The 16877-nt window shown below is 42.7% G+C and overlaps 1 protein-coding gene across 2 annotated transcripts; it reads left to right on the forward strand.

The window, feature by feature from the left end:
* The first annotated feature begins 10846 nt into the window (after positions 1-10846).
* Positions 10847-14598, forward strand: LOC129098455 (neurogenic differentiation factor 2-like). Of its 2 annotated transcripts, none has more exons than XM_054607466.1 (2): positions 10847-11059; positions 13515-14598. In XM_054607466.1, the coding sequence occupies exon 2, from the start codon at positions 13522-13524 to the stop codon at positions 14596-14598; it is 1077 nt and encodes a 358-aa protein (XP_054463441.1). In that variant the 5' UTR covers positions 10847-11059; positions 13515-13521. The 2 variants fall into 2 exon arrangements, with proteins under 2 accessions (XP_054463441.1, XP_054463440.1); XM_054607465.1 differs by lacking the exon at positions 10847-11059 and adding an exon at positions 11694-11762.
* The last annotated feature ends 2279 nt before the right edge of the window (positions 14599-16877 follow it).

A 16877-nucleotide genomic window follows, 5' to 3' on the forward strand; every position in this document is an offset into this window, starting at 1 on the left:
GAAGTGAATGAAGCCCGTCCTCAGATGTGGCTTTGGGGGAGAGAAGTGGGTGGAGGGGAGGGGCCAATGTCCAAAGAAGGAGGAGATATCTAGAGAGAGGGGAGGGGCCAGATCAAATAGGGGAGGAGAGGAAAGAGGATGAAACAGGAGGGTGGAGGGTGGAGGGGAAGCGGCTGTGTTTTTTCTAACTATCTAAGCTGAGGTTGATTTGTAATCAGAAAAAAAATAATCTCATCACATCAGCTGAGCCTCTTTTGGCCTCTATTTGTGAATGAGAGATTTATGCTTAGCGATCGAGGGAGCAGGGAGTGCAAGGAGGGATAAACAAGGAGAGAGATGTGTGGAGTATGCAGAGGGGAATGTACGAGGGGACCCAACAGTTATCAGCACTAGATTTATTAGACTGGGTGGTGTTATACACGATGCTATGACCAACAACTTTCAATGAATGCCTCATTAGAGTAACTGTCAAATGATTGGGCTGTCAATTTGTCTTCCATCCTGTAGAGAAAAATCTATAACTTAGACCAGTGGTTCTCAAATGGGGGTACGTGTACCCCTGGGGGTACGTGAAGGCACTCCAGGGGGTACGTGAGATTTTTAAAAAATATATTTAAAATTAGCATCCATTCAAAAATCCTTTAAAAATTGTTATTTAATAAATATTCAGTAAAATATAAGTGTAAGTTCATAAACTGAATTTAATGCAACAATGCAATCGTCAGTGTTGACAGTTTAATAAATCAGACACTGATGGCAGAGCGCTTAGCATTACATATTTTTTTCAACCAGAAATGCTTTGCGCTGGTTAGGGGGTACTTTGCTAAAAAAGTATTTCACAGGGGGTACATCACTGAAAAAAGGTTGAGAACCACTGATTTAGACAACCCACATGAAATGTTTTTTTAACCTAAAAACAGCTGTTTTAATCTAATAACACACTTAATAATAATTAAAAAACTGAGGAAATAGGTCATTAAGAGCTTTTAATGAAAAAATATAGACAGAGAAGATGTAGAGAGGGAAGGAAAGGGATGGCAGATTGTTGATTGCAACGTAAAGGGAATAGAGAGAGAAGGGCATGTTCCAGTGCTATTATCAGGGCCTTGCTGTTATTTCACTCACATGGCAGAGGGATTTGGACAGTGAAGAGCTGTGGATTTGGCCTCAGGGCAGAATTGAGCTTTGGCATGGGCTGGAATGAAGGAGATAGCTGGAGTGGTGGAGGAGAAGGAGTGAGGTGGCTGGAGGGGCTTAGTGGGCAGAACAGAGAGGAAGGTCAAGGTGATTATGGTGCCCTGGGAGGGTGACTGCTGTTACGTCCAGAAACAGATTCAGACAACTGAGTGTTTATCCCGCTGGTAAGAGCATGTTATCTGTTCACTGTTTAAGTGTGGGGAAGGATGAGAGGGGGGTTGTCTGGGTGTTTTACTGCTACAAGGCCACTTCTGTTTAAAGAAAAGCACCACCTCTGCACGCCTGCAGTTGGCAACTGATTATTGCTTCTCCGAAAGGTTGTGGCTTATTACAAGCTAGACAAAATACAGACTGTCTAAGGAGCCGCTGAATGTTTCAGAAGAAATTAAACCTTTTTCAGTCACCTGTTGCTGTTAGACTTTTTGGCCAGAGTGGTTGCATAACTTCAGCAAGAATTGCGCAACATATCACGAGGACTGTGTAATAGGCTATGTTTAGGAAACCTGCTCACTACAAGTCTAGCATTCAATGATAGCAATGATTGAGTCATTTTCAAATAATGAACTAATAAACTGAGGATTTTTTTAATTTAAATGCCTGGCCAGTTAGGGAGTGAGTAAGATGATAATAGCAGGATATTATGACCACAGGAGCACCCCAGTGCTGTTGTTGTCCATCCAAACAAAAATATACATATACGGGACTGAATCTGATCTGTCTGATCAGCTGGTGACAGGTCAGCACTGTGGTCATTAATGCCAGCAAGACAAAAGGCTGAATATCATGAGGGATCCTCCTTCTCTATATTCTCCCTGCAGTCGCTGAGAACCTGCAAGTAGAATTTACAGCTATGGTATTAACAAACATTTAAAACTGTCTAAAAAGATGGAAATATTGGTGGAAATTGCAAAGAAATCCAATTTAGGCCATAACTGCAAATATGTTATGTATGAGGCAAAAACTAAACCCACATCACTGATGGGTCTGGTCAGAAGAGTGCTCTGCTGCACCTGTAATCACTACAAAGGTATGGTGTTCTCAGGTACAATTGTACTTCATTGCAGGAAGGTGATACGTTAAAAATGATATACAGCTGGTGTTAACTCACTCTTTAAAGTAGTCCATTGTGTCATCTCTTTTCCTGCAGAATTCCTTTCCAAATAGATAAACATTTCTGCATTTGGAAATTCAGTTACTCTTCTATTCTGTATAAAACGAGTTTGCTGTGCAATCCTAATGAGTAAACCTGGGAGAACAATCCCAGACAAAACTGGAAAGAACAAGAAAATAGTCAAACACAGACTAAACAAGCAAGTCTGGCACAGGAGGACCGGCTTTGATCTAAGACTCCAATATAAGATGAGGCATTTAATCTCTGAAAATAATCACAATTTTCTGGCATAATAAAATGTGTCTCTCAGCTGTGGTTTGCGGATTTAGTGAGGGAAGTAACTGCAAATAAATAAAAAGATGTTTATGTAGAAAAAAAGGATAAATCAAGTAAGAACATGATTACAAAAAAGGAATTAAGGATAAAAATCACATGACGTCATGACAATGGGTCAGAAAAGAGGATGCTACTATAAACTTGACTTTATCACTGTTGTTTGCATATAAGAAAATACTTAAACCAAGTTTGATGCACATAAAATGATAGCTCATGTGAAGACAATATAATACATACATCATAATACATACTGTCTGTATTAGAGCACCATCAAATCAGATTTAGGGCACCAGTAAATCAGATTTTTTTGTATTTTTATTCGGATTTCACTCTGTACCCGGACAAATCCAACAATATGTACTCCTGGTAGCTCTGTCCTCTCAGCTCATCATCTAGAGCTCCACAAGAGCAGTCTGGATGGGGTTGGATTAAAATGTGAAGCTGTTCGGCTTTATGTTTTATGTTATATCAAAGCAATGTCAAAATATGAAGTGTTGCACAACAAACAGGAGCAGCCTCCCCTTCTGCTGTATGGACTACAAGAGAGACAAATTGTCAGGTAAGCTTATAAATCCATGAACACAAGAGTGTCAGAGCAGCCAAGCATTGTAAATTCCTCAGGCCGTCTGTCAAATTAACAAAATTATTCCACATTGCTGACACACTGACAAGTCCAACAAATTGCTCTAATTGGAAACCAACTGGATATTCTTCAGGAACTAAGTTGTGCCTAAATGGATTAACAAAGAAAATCCCCTCCAAGAAATAACTTTTATGTTCTTTGTTTACCTCAGCTGATGTTAATATTTCGAATGTCCTGAAGCTGCCACTTTATATTAATTTGTTAATGCTTGATCTGGTATTTGTTCATTTTTATGCAACCCCTGATAGCCGCTCTACAATGTTTGTGGGTTTGAATACCCCTGGGAGTGTCTGTATTTGTTCGTACCTCTAATTAAGTCTGATGTGTCACTTACTCTGCTATTTGTGATACAGACATTGGTTAAACCCTTCTATATATGTACAGGCTCACATGTGTCTGCTTCTATTTTTATTACGCTTCCTCGTGTTTATACATTTTGTGTCAGTCCTGTCATTAAATCACTGTGCTGGCAGAACCAGAGGAAAAACCTCTGAAAGATGGATCACACTTGCAGTCTGAGAACTCCAAGCATGATAATAACTCCAGCAGCAAGCAAGGACATGCTGTACAAGTGTGACATGTGCACTGCACACACACACACACACACACACACACACACACACACACACACACACACACACACACACACACACACACACACACACACACACACACACACACACACACACACACACTACACTACACTGGAGACAGTCCAAACCAGCTCCAAAGACAGATTAGGAAAAGTGTGTAATTCTATCTACTCCTAAAAGCTGCATCTTGTGCCATGTGATAGTCGGTGGAGCAAGAGCTAACAAAAACCTCCCTGTTATGAAAGTGATTCACAGGCCTTTCAGATGCCCTATGATACCTGACCTGCTATAAAGAATAAATGTATTCTGGGTATGTATTCTGACTATATTATAGTTTAAAAAAAGAATAAAGGAACAAGCAGAAAAATAACAGAAGCAGATAACAAATATATAACAAACATTGTTACACTGGTCCAGTCCCGATCCCCTCGCTTTCATGCTACCTTATTCTCTCTACCTCCCAGGTGCTCCAGCAGTAATAAGCTGATACATTCACAGGGGATTTCAGGGACAAACATCACTGTAAAAGGTGAAATATTCCATTAATCAGGATCACAGAGAGGCTTTGTATCGTCGTAGCAGGTGTCCTGGTAATTCTGTGGAGGGGCACAGAGAGGCACTGCTTGTCATTCAACACTTGACTCCTCACTCATCCCCCTCCATCCAGTTATATAACATACCATCTCACAATAAACAGGTAATGCTTGCATGAACAGTCATAGCCATTTACACCTGCACTGCCGGGCAGTTTCAATACCAGCTTTAGTTGTGTTGCACTGTTTCGGTGATGAAGGATGCATGTACACCATCTGCTGTCCTATTAGTGTTATTACAGTTTACAATATTATATTATTTTGTTCTCGGTGTGCCCATCCAGAGGTCAGACACAGCTACATACATTTTGTCAATTCATAAAACACACATTTCATTGTTATTGTTATGATTTGTTCCCAGGGATTTTACTTGATTGATAATGAAGGAGGGTCTCTTCAACCAATTCTGTGGAAGACCTGGCCCAGAATGATGCGCTGAGCACTGTACATGGAAATATGTCAGAAAAACAAAGGGATAGACAGAGAATTACTTTTCCCGCTTGTTATCATTGCAGTTTCAGACGCCAGGGAACTAAAATCCATCTGGAATGTGTTGGGACTATACAGCGCGTGATGGGACACATTTAGAGCAAGAATCACAGGAATAAAAGACATAACAAAAGAAACTGAGCAGGACTAGAAATAAGAAGACTAGTTTAGAGCATCAATGTGGAAAATTAAACAGAAAGTCAAATTGTTGTTCCCAAACTAGGGTCTAAAGACCACCGGAAGAAATTGTTGGGATCTAATCGACCTTTTTCACAGCAGCCATTTTGACATGTCATAGCAGGGTAAACACAGGGGTATAATTTGATAAGATTATTTGTGGTCTATTTAGTGTGTCACAGCAATTCCAGTGAGCCAGCATGCACAATACCAGGGCCCTGGCCATAATTAATGTTTATAACTACACCTGTGTTTACCCTGCAATGACATCACAATGGCTGCTGTGAAAAGGGCCTATTGAGGTCCCCTGCAAAATAAGATCATAATTTACCATGTAGAAACGTCATATGCATTGCATATTTTGTAACTCTGTTATGTTGTTCATTCTGTACACATTACATCTATTGCATTTCTGTCCATCCTGGGAGAAGGATCCCTCCTCTGTCGCTCTCCCATAGTTTTTCCAGTGCCGATGTGAGGGTCCCAAGACAGAGGATGTCGTATGTTTACAGATTGTAAAGCCCTCTGAGGCAAATTTGTAATTTGTGATTTTGGGCTAAACAAAGTAAATTAATTGAATTTAATTGAATTGAGAATCTGTATAACTATTCTATTTGAAGTCTTTGTTCTCTGCACAGTTGTCTCAACAAAGACAGACAACAAAACACATTACAGATGTGGGACTATTACAAATCCCTCAGATATAAAAGATACTTCTTTGGTTGATTTAGTAGCATTTTTGCATGAGAGAAGCTGGCTGAAAATACATTATCCCCATAGAGCTTCGGCCTTTCTTACAAGAAAAATAATAATGCATTACTTTTTAACAATAAATTAACTTCAGTGTATTTTTTTGTCACTTTTTGGCAATTCAAAATGAAGTGGCCTTTTTGATAAAATGTAAGTACAGTCAATATACTGAGCTTATACTTGGTTACTGGTTGTATGGAAATGATAAGGGGAAGATTATGAATAAACTCCAGTAGGTGGCAGTCTTTTGTAACATTTGGCTCTTAAATAGGCTCATCCCATGTTGACTGCATGGAAGGAGCTTTTCTAATGGGGTTTGAAATTGAAACTGAGGTGCTCATTTAGGATGGAAGCAAATTTAAAACATGTCACTATTGAGGGACATTGGATAGATGTACCAATCACTTTCAAGAGAATGTGGCAACATGCAAAACGAGACACAATGGAGATAGAGAAAAAAGCTTCTGGTACCCAAGAAGATGAAGGAAACGCTGAATAGGTGTGAGATTCCTGGAAAGGTGAGGATTTTTTTTAAACTTTAAGTTGAAGATTTCAATGAGGTAAACCTAGGTAAAAAACTAAACAAAACACAAGACAGAAAAAAGAACAACAGAGGTATGAGTGTTCGTGTGAGTGACAATATATGTGTGGGTGGGTGTGAGCAGTAAAGTAGGGTGGGGTGTTGGAGATGTAGCAGGTGGAAGACATGGTGGAGGCAGAGACAGAGGAAGACGTGGCAGTGGGGCAGTGTTTTAATTAGCACCCTCTACCCCCTCCAGCCCTTCACTCATAGCATCAATAATGCATGGCCCCTTGTTTCCACTGCCATAATTAATCCTCTCTTACTATAATTAAAAGCCAAAAATCCCACAAGATGGTTCAGCTTGGCCAGGCACGGGTTAGGTTGGCACGGGAACTGATGAAAAAACTCCAGAGCATCACACACACCCTGTGGACCGACAGATCGACAGACAGACATGTTGACAGAGAGATCAATAGTCGACCCAACACCAACACGAGCAGAGTGAATGAGGCATGAAGGCAAGCTAAAAAATACATGGTAAATGCGACACACAGGCAAATTAGATGAATGAATTTGACAGACTAACAACATGAGCCGCTCTTTGGAAGTGTGCTTTGGTGCGTCCTGTTTGTGAATGAGTGAGAAAGTGTGGGAAGAGCAAGCCAAGCACAAATCTACCAAACCCAGTTTCGCTCCCTAGAAAGATGGAAGGATGTATGAGGATGTGTATACACACACACACACACACACACACACACACACACACACACACACACACACACACACACACACACACACACACACACACACACACACACACACACCTACACAAACATACTTACACAGGCATCTTGCTCCCAGATGAGGTTTGTCTCCACAGCAGCCAAGACAGACGAGAGGGAGAGGAGGAGCTTTCTGATGCTGCAATTAGGACCACACTGTCTGGGCGAGCAAACAAGAATGAATATTTCAGTCCGGAGATCTCCATGGGTACCTATGGTGGGGGCCTGGCACAACTACAGGCACACACACAGACACCCATTCACACACATACAGATACACAACTTACCACGTCTGCCAGAATTATTCACCTCCCAATCACAGATGCCACAATTATCACATCAGTATCACTGCGGAAATGATGCCAACTGTTATGCTCAATGAACTATGGTACAAGATTTACAATATCAGTATAGCTATGCATCAGCAAGAGCAGTCTCAGTATGTAGCTGATGGTTTCTCCCCCTGCTGAAATAGGTGCAACGAGCATCCAAGCTTGGCCACATGCCAAGAAACAACCCAGTTGGTAGAGCAGAGGTCATATATCTCATATGCAACCTAAATGTCTTCTCTTTTCTCTAGCTTTCCCACTTCCCCTTTCAGACAGAAAGTACTCACTTCTCTCAGTCACCTCTTCGGGCTCTTCAGCATTTTTAAACGGTCGCTTCACTTCAGATGCTCCAGGGTGAACACACCCTCTTCACACCACACTCCCAGTCACACACAAGACTTGCACAATAGGAGAACTCCCTCTGGTGTGGGTTCATTGTCGATGCTCCGTGCAGCCCTCCTCCTGCCCCGCCGTCCTCGGCCCCATCTCCACTTGATTTATCGCTCCAAAATACCACTGCACTAATTAGTCAAGTAATTAATTAATAGACATTTGCATTTGTGCATATGCAATTAGGGGGCTGGAGAGAGGAGAGTGCAGATGGGGTCCGGGAGTCCGGTGGGGGTGGGAGGGTCTGTGTGTGTGTGTGTGTGTGTGTGTGTGTGTGTGTGTGTGTGTGTGTGTGTGTGTGTGTGTGTGTGTGTGTGTGTGTGTGTGTGTGTGTGTGTGTGTGTATGTGTGTGTTTGTGTGTTTGTGTGTGTGTAATGAATTTCATATTTATGCCAGCAGAAGTTTGCACTTCTTGCAGAAAGACAAGTGAAGCGCAGGTCATCACCTCACATGTCTGACAGTGAGAAAAGAGGAAGGGCAGAGAAAGACGACAAAGGCAAGGAGGTGTGGCTTGATGACTTTGAAAGGCTAGTGGGTGTCACTTAGAATAGAGGAAAAAGAGTGATGGAGATTTTGATACGCTAAAGGGAAAGGGCTTCAATTTTACATTTTGATTGCAGGCATTTAGCCTATGAAAAAGCACAGCAGGTGGCACCTACTTAAGACTAATCCACAAACAAACAGGATGCAAAGTCATTCTAAAATATCATAATTCCAAACAAGCTCTCCTCCGGCATTGAAATATCAGATCAAAGCCTCCCTGATTGGATTCGCCTCGAGCCCAGAGCTGGCTAAAGTCACACTGTTGACATTTAGCATTTATTTTGGCAAGGTGACCTGAAGGTTGTTTGGGACTTGTTGAGAAGCATCAGCCCCCCCTTCGTGTCCGCAACCCTTCCATTCCCCTCCCTCAGTGCAGCTGAGGTAGGATAAGGCACAGATTTGGCTGGGCGTCGGAGCTAGATGGCCCCTGCTCCCCCTTCATCCACACACAAACAGACAAACACTGACACAATCACCTCACCATGGTTTGGGGTAGTGCCAGGCTACCATCCCCTCATCCCATAAGGGATGAGACACATTAGTGAATGTATGGCATCACGGCTCCCTAGCCACAGCTGCCACACTACTGGTGACCCCAGGGATGACCCTACAACCCCCAAACACTCCGTTAGTTGTGGCTGCGGAGGAGATGTAGGGGTGATCTAGACCCAAGGACATGATGAACCTCTATCAGTTATTTCTCAGCCTCCAGGTCCCTGTTCCCAAAGTCCGGTGGGTGTCTTTGTGCCAAGTTGGACTTGGTGGTCATCGAGCTCATTTCTCCCACATTAACTCCACTAATGTCTGCTAAATAGAGAAATCTCGGACACAATGAAGCAAAGCAGACATACTGAAGGGGCCAGGATGCTGGTGGCGAGGAATTCTTGCATCTACATCACTGATGTGCCAACATGCCTCCTCCTAAATCTTGGGCACCTCTGCCAGCTCCTGCCAGCACCAATCCCCTGTCATCTCCAGCTAAGCCCCCACCCTCCCTTCCCCACTCCTCATTTTTCATACATCCCTAGTGGCCCTGCACACCTGGGTCTCACTCTCTCTCACCTCTCACTGTGCCTCTTTCCCTCTGTCTCTGATGCTCGCCCCTGCAGGCGCCCCTCATTCAGCATTGCATGCTGGAAACACCAGCAGCAGCTCTGGCAAACCTCACATATTCAGATACAGCTACCAGTGAACATTTGATCTTCCCACTTAACCTCATGAGCACCAATCTACATGCACCATGCAAGAAGCAGAATCCTATGTATTATTATACCTTCTAATCTGACTCATTTGCAGCCTTGACAAGTGGGTCATCTGCATCCCGTGTTGTGCCCAGAAGAGTCAGAACAAATCACAATTGGTTGTGGTTGTTGTTCCTCTGAATACATTGAAACATAATTTGATCCAATTAAGTAAATAAATAAACAATATGCCTTCTGTTCCACGGCCTTAATGCACTTATAATGCATCCCCATCCCCCTACACCCACCCTGCTGCTGAACCAGAGATGGGATGGAGGGTAAACCCTGCAACTAAACCCAGTTTACCCACCTTTCATTTGCGGAAGAGTTGATTGATTTTACAATAGGCTCCATGCATAATTATTGTATTATCTTAAACTTGTACATGAGAAAAGAGTCTTTGAAAGGGTCTTTTTAATTGCTTGTGTAGATATGATTTTAAAGCACAACTTGTATGGCTTGGGGCTCAGTCACTGCATTGGCACTTAATGCAGCTCTTAGACACTTCATGGGTGACCTTGAGTCAACATATATATTGACCTTATAACAATTAATCTTGTATTTACCTCCTATGATATCACTTTAGTCGGTGTCTGCTAGGATATCTGCGCAGCTCTTCTCTAAATTGGATTAAACATTAACGAGTGAGTTTGGCAGGTGAATGAGGAAATTCACAGGTTTGATTAAAAAAAAAATAGTCTAACATCCCTTGAAGCAGCAGCACAGGTCAACAATGATGATTTTTGTTGTTCCACCATTTTATTTTCTCCCTCTCTCTTCTGTTTTTCCTCCTTTTTTTCTGGCTGTGTGAGCTCTAGCGCGGTGACAGATGGCGGAGCCCCCTCCTCCTCCTCCTCCTCCTCCTCCTCCTACCTCCTCCTCCTCCTTCTCTCTCTCTCTTTCCTCTCTCCCTCTCTCTCTCTATGTCTCTCTTCCCCCCGCGGGCAAATCTCTCCGAATGCGGGCGCATGTCAATCACCGGGCTCTCATGTGATGGCTCTTGCCGGTGACGTGCCAGCCATATGGGCGCTGGCATCACAGCCCTAGCTGGTATGTAACCCCGTCCCCGGTAGCTCACACACACACACACACACACACACACACACACACACACACACATGCACACATACTCACTTAGTCCCTCACACATTCTACACACAGACACTCCGAGACGCACGTCCGATCGCAGGCTCCGGTTATTCCAGTGCGCGTCGCCGGGAGAGAAGCACCCCTAAAACCTGCACCTGTCCACCGTCAGGGAGCGTCGGTTCGCTCGCTCGTGCGGTCCCTGAAGATGGTCTGAAACTCACGCGCGTGTTTTTTTTTTCCTCTCCGATCCCCTGCGAAGAGCTCGAGCCGAGGTAAGTTGGAACATGAACAACAACAATAGCAAAATTTGAATTAATAAATCAAAAATTAAAAATATATCCGGGATGATGAGGTACCCGTCCAAAATGGAGGAGGAAATTAATCTAATACATATATGAACAGATTAATGCAAAGGTGTCGTCTATCTTTTACAGGTTCTGATTTAAATACCCTGTTTTGGTGACTTAAAGCATCTTTTATCTTTTTTTTTTTTTTTTTTTTTTTTTTTTTGTAAGAGAAAAAGCTAATTAATCCTATGGAAATCTAATGTACTTAGTCGCCTTCCATGTCTAAGAATTTACTCTGGTATGTAGCATATCGATCCACGGCATGTAGTCTGTTTAGATCGGGTGATGGCACACTTTGAAATCCATTAAAAATGTCAACAATTGATTTACAAGGCATTACCAGGTTTTATTAGATTTCCGTACGAGCGTGCTCGCTCAAATACCTCCTCACCCCCCCTCTCTCCCTCTGCGTGCCCTTCAACTTTTGACATCCAAATCTACCTGGATTATAGAAGATAAAAAAATCAAATACCACGCTCGTGTCAAAAGGCAAAGCGTCTCCAGGATCCTCTAAAGAGGAGCAGTGCTTTCGGCAGCGCGCAGGCTGTGAATAGATCCCATCGGACACTCATTTGATTTAGAGATTCCTGCGTCTGGACCCTGAAAACTGAGAAACAAAAGACAAAACGTAAGCAAGGTTAGAATTTCTCTGGAAGATTTTGACATCCGCCCGGTTGCCTCAGAGGACGTCCTCAACCTTAATAGGAGATTTATTGATGATTTTTGTCGATGATTTGCACGTTCAATCCAGGAGCAAATGAAAGGGTGGGACAACGCCATGAGTGTTAACAGGCAGTGTGCAGCACGGTTTATCTCTGTTTGTCTAGTTTTAATCTTCAACAATCTATCTCAACATTACGTTGTTTCAACCACAGTCGTTTGCTGTTACAGTGGAGCTATTTGCATTTTTTTTTTTTTTTTTTTTTTTTTTTTTGTTGTTGCGAGATTGGATAGGCTAATTGTGTTTCGCAAGTTGAGTTTTTTGTATATTTAACGAGGGCTAAAAGGGTACAAGCGAATTCCATCTGTAAAAGGTTATCGCTGCCTTAAAAGTGCTTTGAAATTGTGCACTCGTGCATACTGAATTATGTGTGAAATCTATTTCGTGTTAGCTGCATGGTCTGTTAATTAAACGTTGTTATGTTTTTTCTTCTTCTAATTGAGCAAACCTCCTGAGCCTGAGATTTAAAAACTAGATTTTGCCCCTGGCACACCCCCAGAGATAATTAACCAACCATCACAGCCTACCTTACTATGGGCTGCAAGTCTATCTGCTGCTGCACTATAATAAGAGATGGGAAGTGAAACATGTCAGGGAGGAAGCCAATGGAGGCTTATTGAATCCGTCAAAGACCCCCTCGTCTCTCTGTAGCCCTTTTTTTTTCTGGGAAAGGACTGCACTTACTAATCAAGTGGTAGGCGGATCAATTTATTTTTCACTTTAGATGTAGGCTTATTATAAGCATGTTTGCTTGGTAGTTCATTTCTAATAGTTAATTGGTTGATATTAGTTAAATTATGGTTCGTTTTAATGGCGCACAATGATTTTGAGGTGTTTTTTCGAAACATCTTCGAAGTGTTCATCTCCGGAATAATACATTATTCTTTTTCTTATGATAATGGTTATTGTTTTTCATTATATTTAATATAGCTGGAATAACATTAAGTTTATATTTGTCACGGTCTGGTTGTAGGCTACCTTTCCTCTCGGTTCTTGCTTATAGGTCATTTATAATGATAAATGCTCTGAAAGCCTTTTTACAGCTTGAGTTAGATTATGTCCGTAAGCCTTAGTTTTATAATCAAAGCGTGACTTTTAGCGGAGCTACAGCCTATCAATTAAAAAAAAATCCCTTTTGAATCCTCTGAGCAGAGGTGTATGGTGTGGATGAATAGTGCTGGAATGCAGCCAGGATTGTATATGGGCGTCAGGAGGAGTGAAAGTGGGGGCCCCCATGGGACCTGTAATGTGGCCCCTGCCGCTGGGACCCGCTGCGAGAGGACGCGACAGGGCACACGGATGACAGCAGGGAATTAAATGGGAATCCGTCTGGCTGTAACTCAGCGCAAAGCTTTAAAAGCTGATTTCTCTCTCTCGTTTTTTATTTTCTACAAATTGATACTATTTGTCCTTCAGGCCGAATCAAAGACTCGCTGGTATATTTAATAACGAAAAGCCATTGATTATGAGTTTTAGTGACCTTCCACTTTGAGATCTATATCTATATAGCTCCGATATTTGGATTTCTAAGAGCCAAATAGATCATTTAATTTAATTTACATATAAGTAATGATAGAAATGCCATCGTTTTTTTTTTATTATTGTACATTCACGTGTGCATGCTCCTTATTTTCGATTTCCTTTTTCTCTCTTCTCCAGAGCTACAATGTTGACAAGGCTTTTTAGTGACCCCTCGCTGCTGCCCGATGTGCAGAAATACTCGGGCTGGCCGGACAGCGAGGACGAGGATTCCAAACTCAAAGATGAGGATCAGGACACCCAGGACGACGAGGAGGGGTCCGAGATGAGAGAAGACAGCCGGACTCATTCCGAGCACGCCGGGGAAGACGACGAGGACGACGAGATGGAGGAAGAGGATGACGGAGAGGACACAGAGGGGGACAGGCCCAAGAAAAGGGGCCCCAAGAAGCGCAAGATGACTCCGGCCCGCGTGGAGCGCTCCAAGGTGCGGCGGACGAAGGCCAACGCGCGGGAGCGAACCCGCATGCACGACCTGAACTCCGCGCTGGACAATCTGCGTAAAGTGGTGCCCTGCTATTCCAAAACGCAAAAACTTTCCAAAATCGAGACTCTGCGGTTAGCCAAAAACTATATCTGGGCCCTGTCGGAGATATTGCGCTCTGGAAAAAGGCCCGAGCTTGTGTCCTACGTCCAGACGCTGTGCAAGGGGCTCTCCCAGCCGACGACCAACCTGGTGGCGGGATGCCTGCAGCTGAACTCCCGCAACTTCCTCACCGAGCAGCAGTGCCAGGACGGGGGGAGGTACGGCTCCGGCTCCTTCCCCGTGCACTCCTACCCGTACCAGTGTGCGCGTCTCTCCAGCCCCCACTGCCAGCCGGGCTCGGGCTCGAACTCGCATCCGCTGAGGACGCACGGCTACTGCTCGACTTACGACTCTCTGTACGGTGGGAGCGGATCCCCAGAGTACAACAGCCCCGAGTACGAGGCGCCCCTCAGCCCGCCCCTGTGCATCAATGGCAACTTTTCCCTGAAGCACCAAGGCTCCGCGTCCCCCGACAACGAGAAGGGGTACCACTACTCTATGCATTACTCCGGCCTGCCTGGCTCCAGAGCCACCGGGCCCCACAACTTGGTGTTTGGCTCATCGGGGACCCGGAGCGGCATTCACTCTGAAAACGTCCTGCCTTACCACGACATGCACTTACACCACGAACGGGCCCCCGTGTACAATGATGAACTGAACGCGTTTTTCCACAATTAAAAGGAGAAGCCCGTCGTGCGTCCCCTGCAATCATCATCGATCTAACCACGGCACACTTTTTAACAAGCTTACCTGCCAGGATTTAGGCTTTCTGGAGAGATGTTTCACTCGTTGTCTTTAGTGTTTTCTGTTCCTTAATTCCGTCTTAACTTTTTTTTTCTTTTGCTATAGTCAGAGATGTAGTGGAGGGTAATCCACGTAACCCACAATCTGATCCTGTGCAACAGAATCTGTCCAGCTTTTTCAAGCTGAAATAAAAGAGATTTGATGAAAAAAAAAAAAATCATATCAAGGCCTGTGATGACAATTTTAATGCTATTTTGAAATTGTGATTTGTGTTTGTATCGGTGGTTGTTTGCATTTTGATGACTGGAAGTTGTTTATTTGACACTACATCACTGGCTGCAGCTACACCTTAACATTGGCGGTGATTTTTCTAATCTTGGGAAATTAGAAATAAATCAATGAACAAGCTAATGCAAATCACATTTACTTGCCTGTACGTGCGAGCTTTGGGAGGTTGATGAAATATAAGTAGATGCAAAGGGAAATACTGAACCAATAAAAAAAAGTGCTGGTTGGGTTGTTTGAGAATAGTCTGTTCTCCAGCAAAACTATTGATTCCCATCTATGCAAAACCCAATGAGACCAGAGAGGAGAGGGGCGACAAGTCCAGAAAGACACTGTATGTTTCATTAGCACTGTTGCCACACACACAGAGACAGACAGACAGACAGACAGACAGACACACACACACACACACACACACACACACACACACACACACACACACACACACACACACACACACACACACACACACACACACACACTCTAACACATACAGACACACTTTGGAACGAACACCCAACGAATCTGACAATAGGGCTGGCAAAAAGAAAAAAGGGATAATCAAAATAAAATGATATCAGACATTTTTTCATTTTCTTTTTTTATTCTTATTTATTCGTATTAGCCTCATTCCTCTAATTGAGCCATTGCACTGTTTTTGAGTTTTACATTTTGGTTTTAATTTTAATGCTATGTTGAATGGGTTATTATTATGATTACTATTATTATCATTCTTCTTATTGCACGTATTTATTGTGTTGTTTTGTAATTAACGTTAATAGTCAATGGAAATGAAGGGATCCCATGTGTTGCTGAGCATTTCTTTAATACAATTCAAGTCTTTCAACTTTGTATTTCAACCAACTGTGTGGTATAATAAAATGACAATAAATGAGACTGTGCAACTTGATTTTTTTTGTTACCTATCGAAAAGCCTTTGCATCCAATTAAACATACAACAATATATAACTTTCCTATAAGAATTTACTCTTTACACTCAATAGAAGATTAACCATTCGTTTTTACATCGAATTTAAATCGGACATTTGCATTGGAAGGATATTAGTATTAAAGAAAACATAAACCTGTAGCAGGCTTTTTAGTTATTGGGGAATATGAGGGTGAACATGCCACAACCGGCTGGAGTTCCTCACAGAGCCTCGGGGCCTCTATCTTATAAACTGGGACAGGAGGAAGAGGGCAGTGTTGTCATTCCTCTCGATTGACTAAACTAGTGCCAATACGTTATTTTGGTCTGACATTCAGCTCAAATTTACCAAACAATCTTTAAAATGTACGGAATGATTTAAATCGCAGTACGATAAGAGCTTTGGTGTAAACTTCGATTCAGTGATTAGAGTCCGGACATACATAGAAACAGTGCAGGGTAGCTGATGCCATTCAAAGTCATCAGGGTTATAATGGAGGTTTCTCCTCGCCATAAAGACAAGACATGAATAAGAAATCTATTTCAGCACCGCGGAGAGCTCCTGCAGCTTCCGTTTGAGTAAGGCGTGTGAGCTTCAAATGCGGTAAAAAAAATCAAATAATCCATAAATATAGTGATAATATTGCAACATATAACGAGATAGTGATTGACATCACAATGCTTTAGAAGCTGGTGAACACATTTTGGAAGTTGGATTTTATATTGTATCCATACATCTGCAGGTCTGTTAGTTTCGCACCAGGGTTCGTACATAAGCCAGAAACCACTTGTCTACCAAAAGAAAAGGTAAACCAAAGTCACATCATGAAATAAAGAACATAATAAAAAAGACACCCTCCTAGTTGTATTATTTTTCCCTACGCCTCATACATTTTGAGGTCAGTGTTGACATGCTGTCTTTATTTCTTTATCTTTTTAATTCTGTCAATACATGAAATGAACTTAGCGTTAATGACATGAAAGAAGGCAATGCAGCTTT

Source organism: Anoplopoma fimbria, chromosome 11 (assembly GCF_027596085.1).
Source record: "Anoplopoma fimbria isolate UVic2021 breed Golden Eagle Sablefish chromosome 11, Afim_UVic_2022, whole genome shotgun sequence".
NCBI classification, from domain to species: Eukaryota; Metazoa; Chordata; class Actinopteri; order Perciformes; family Anoplopomatidae; genus Anoplopoma; species Anoplopoma fimbria.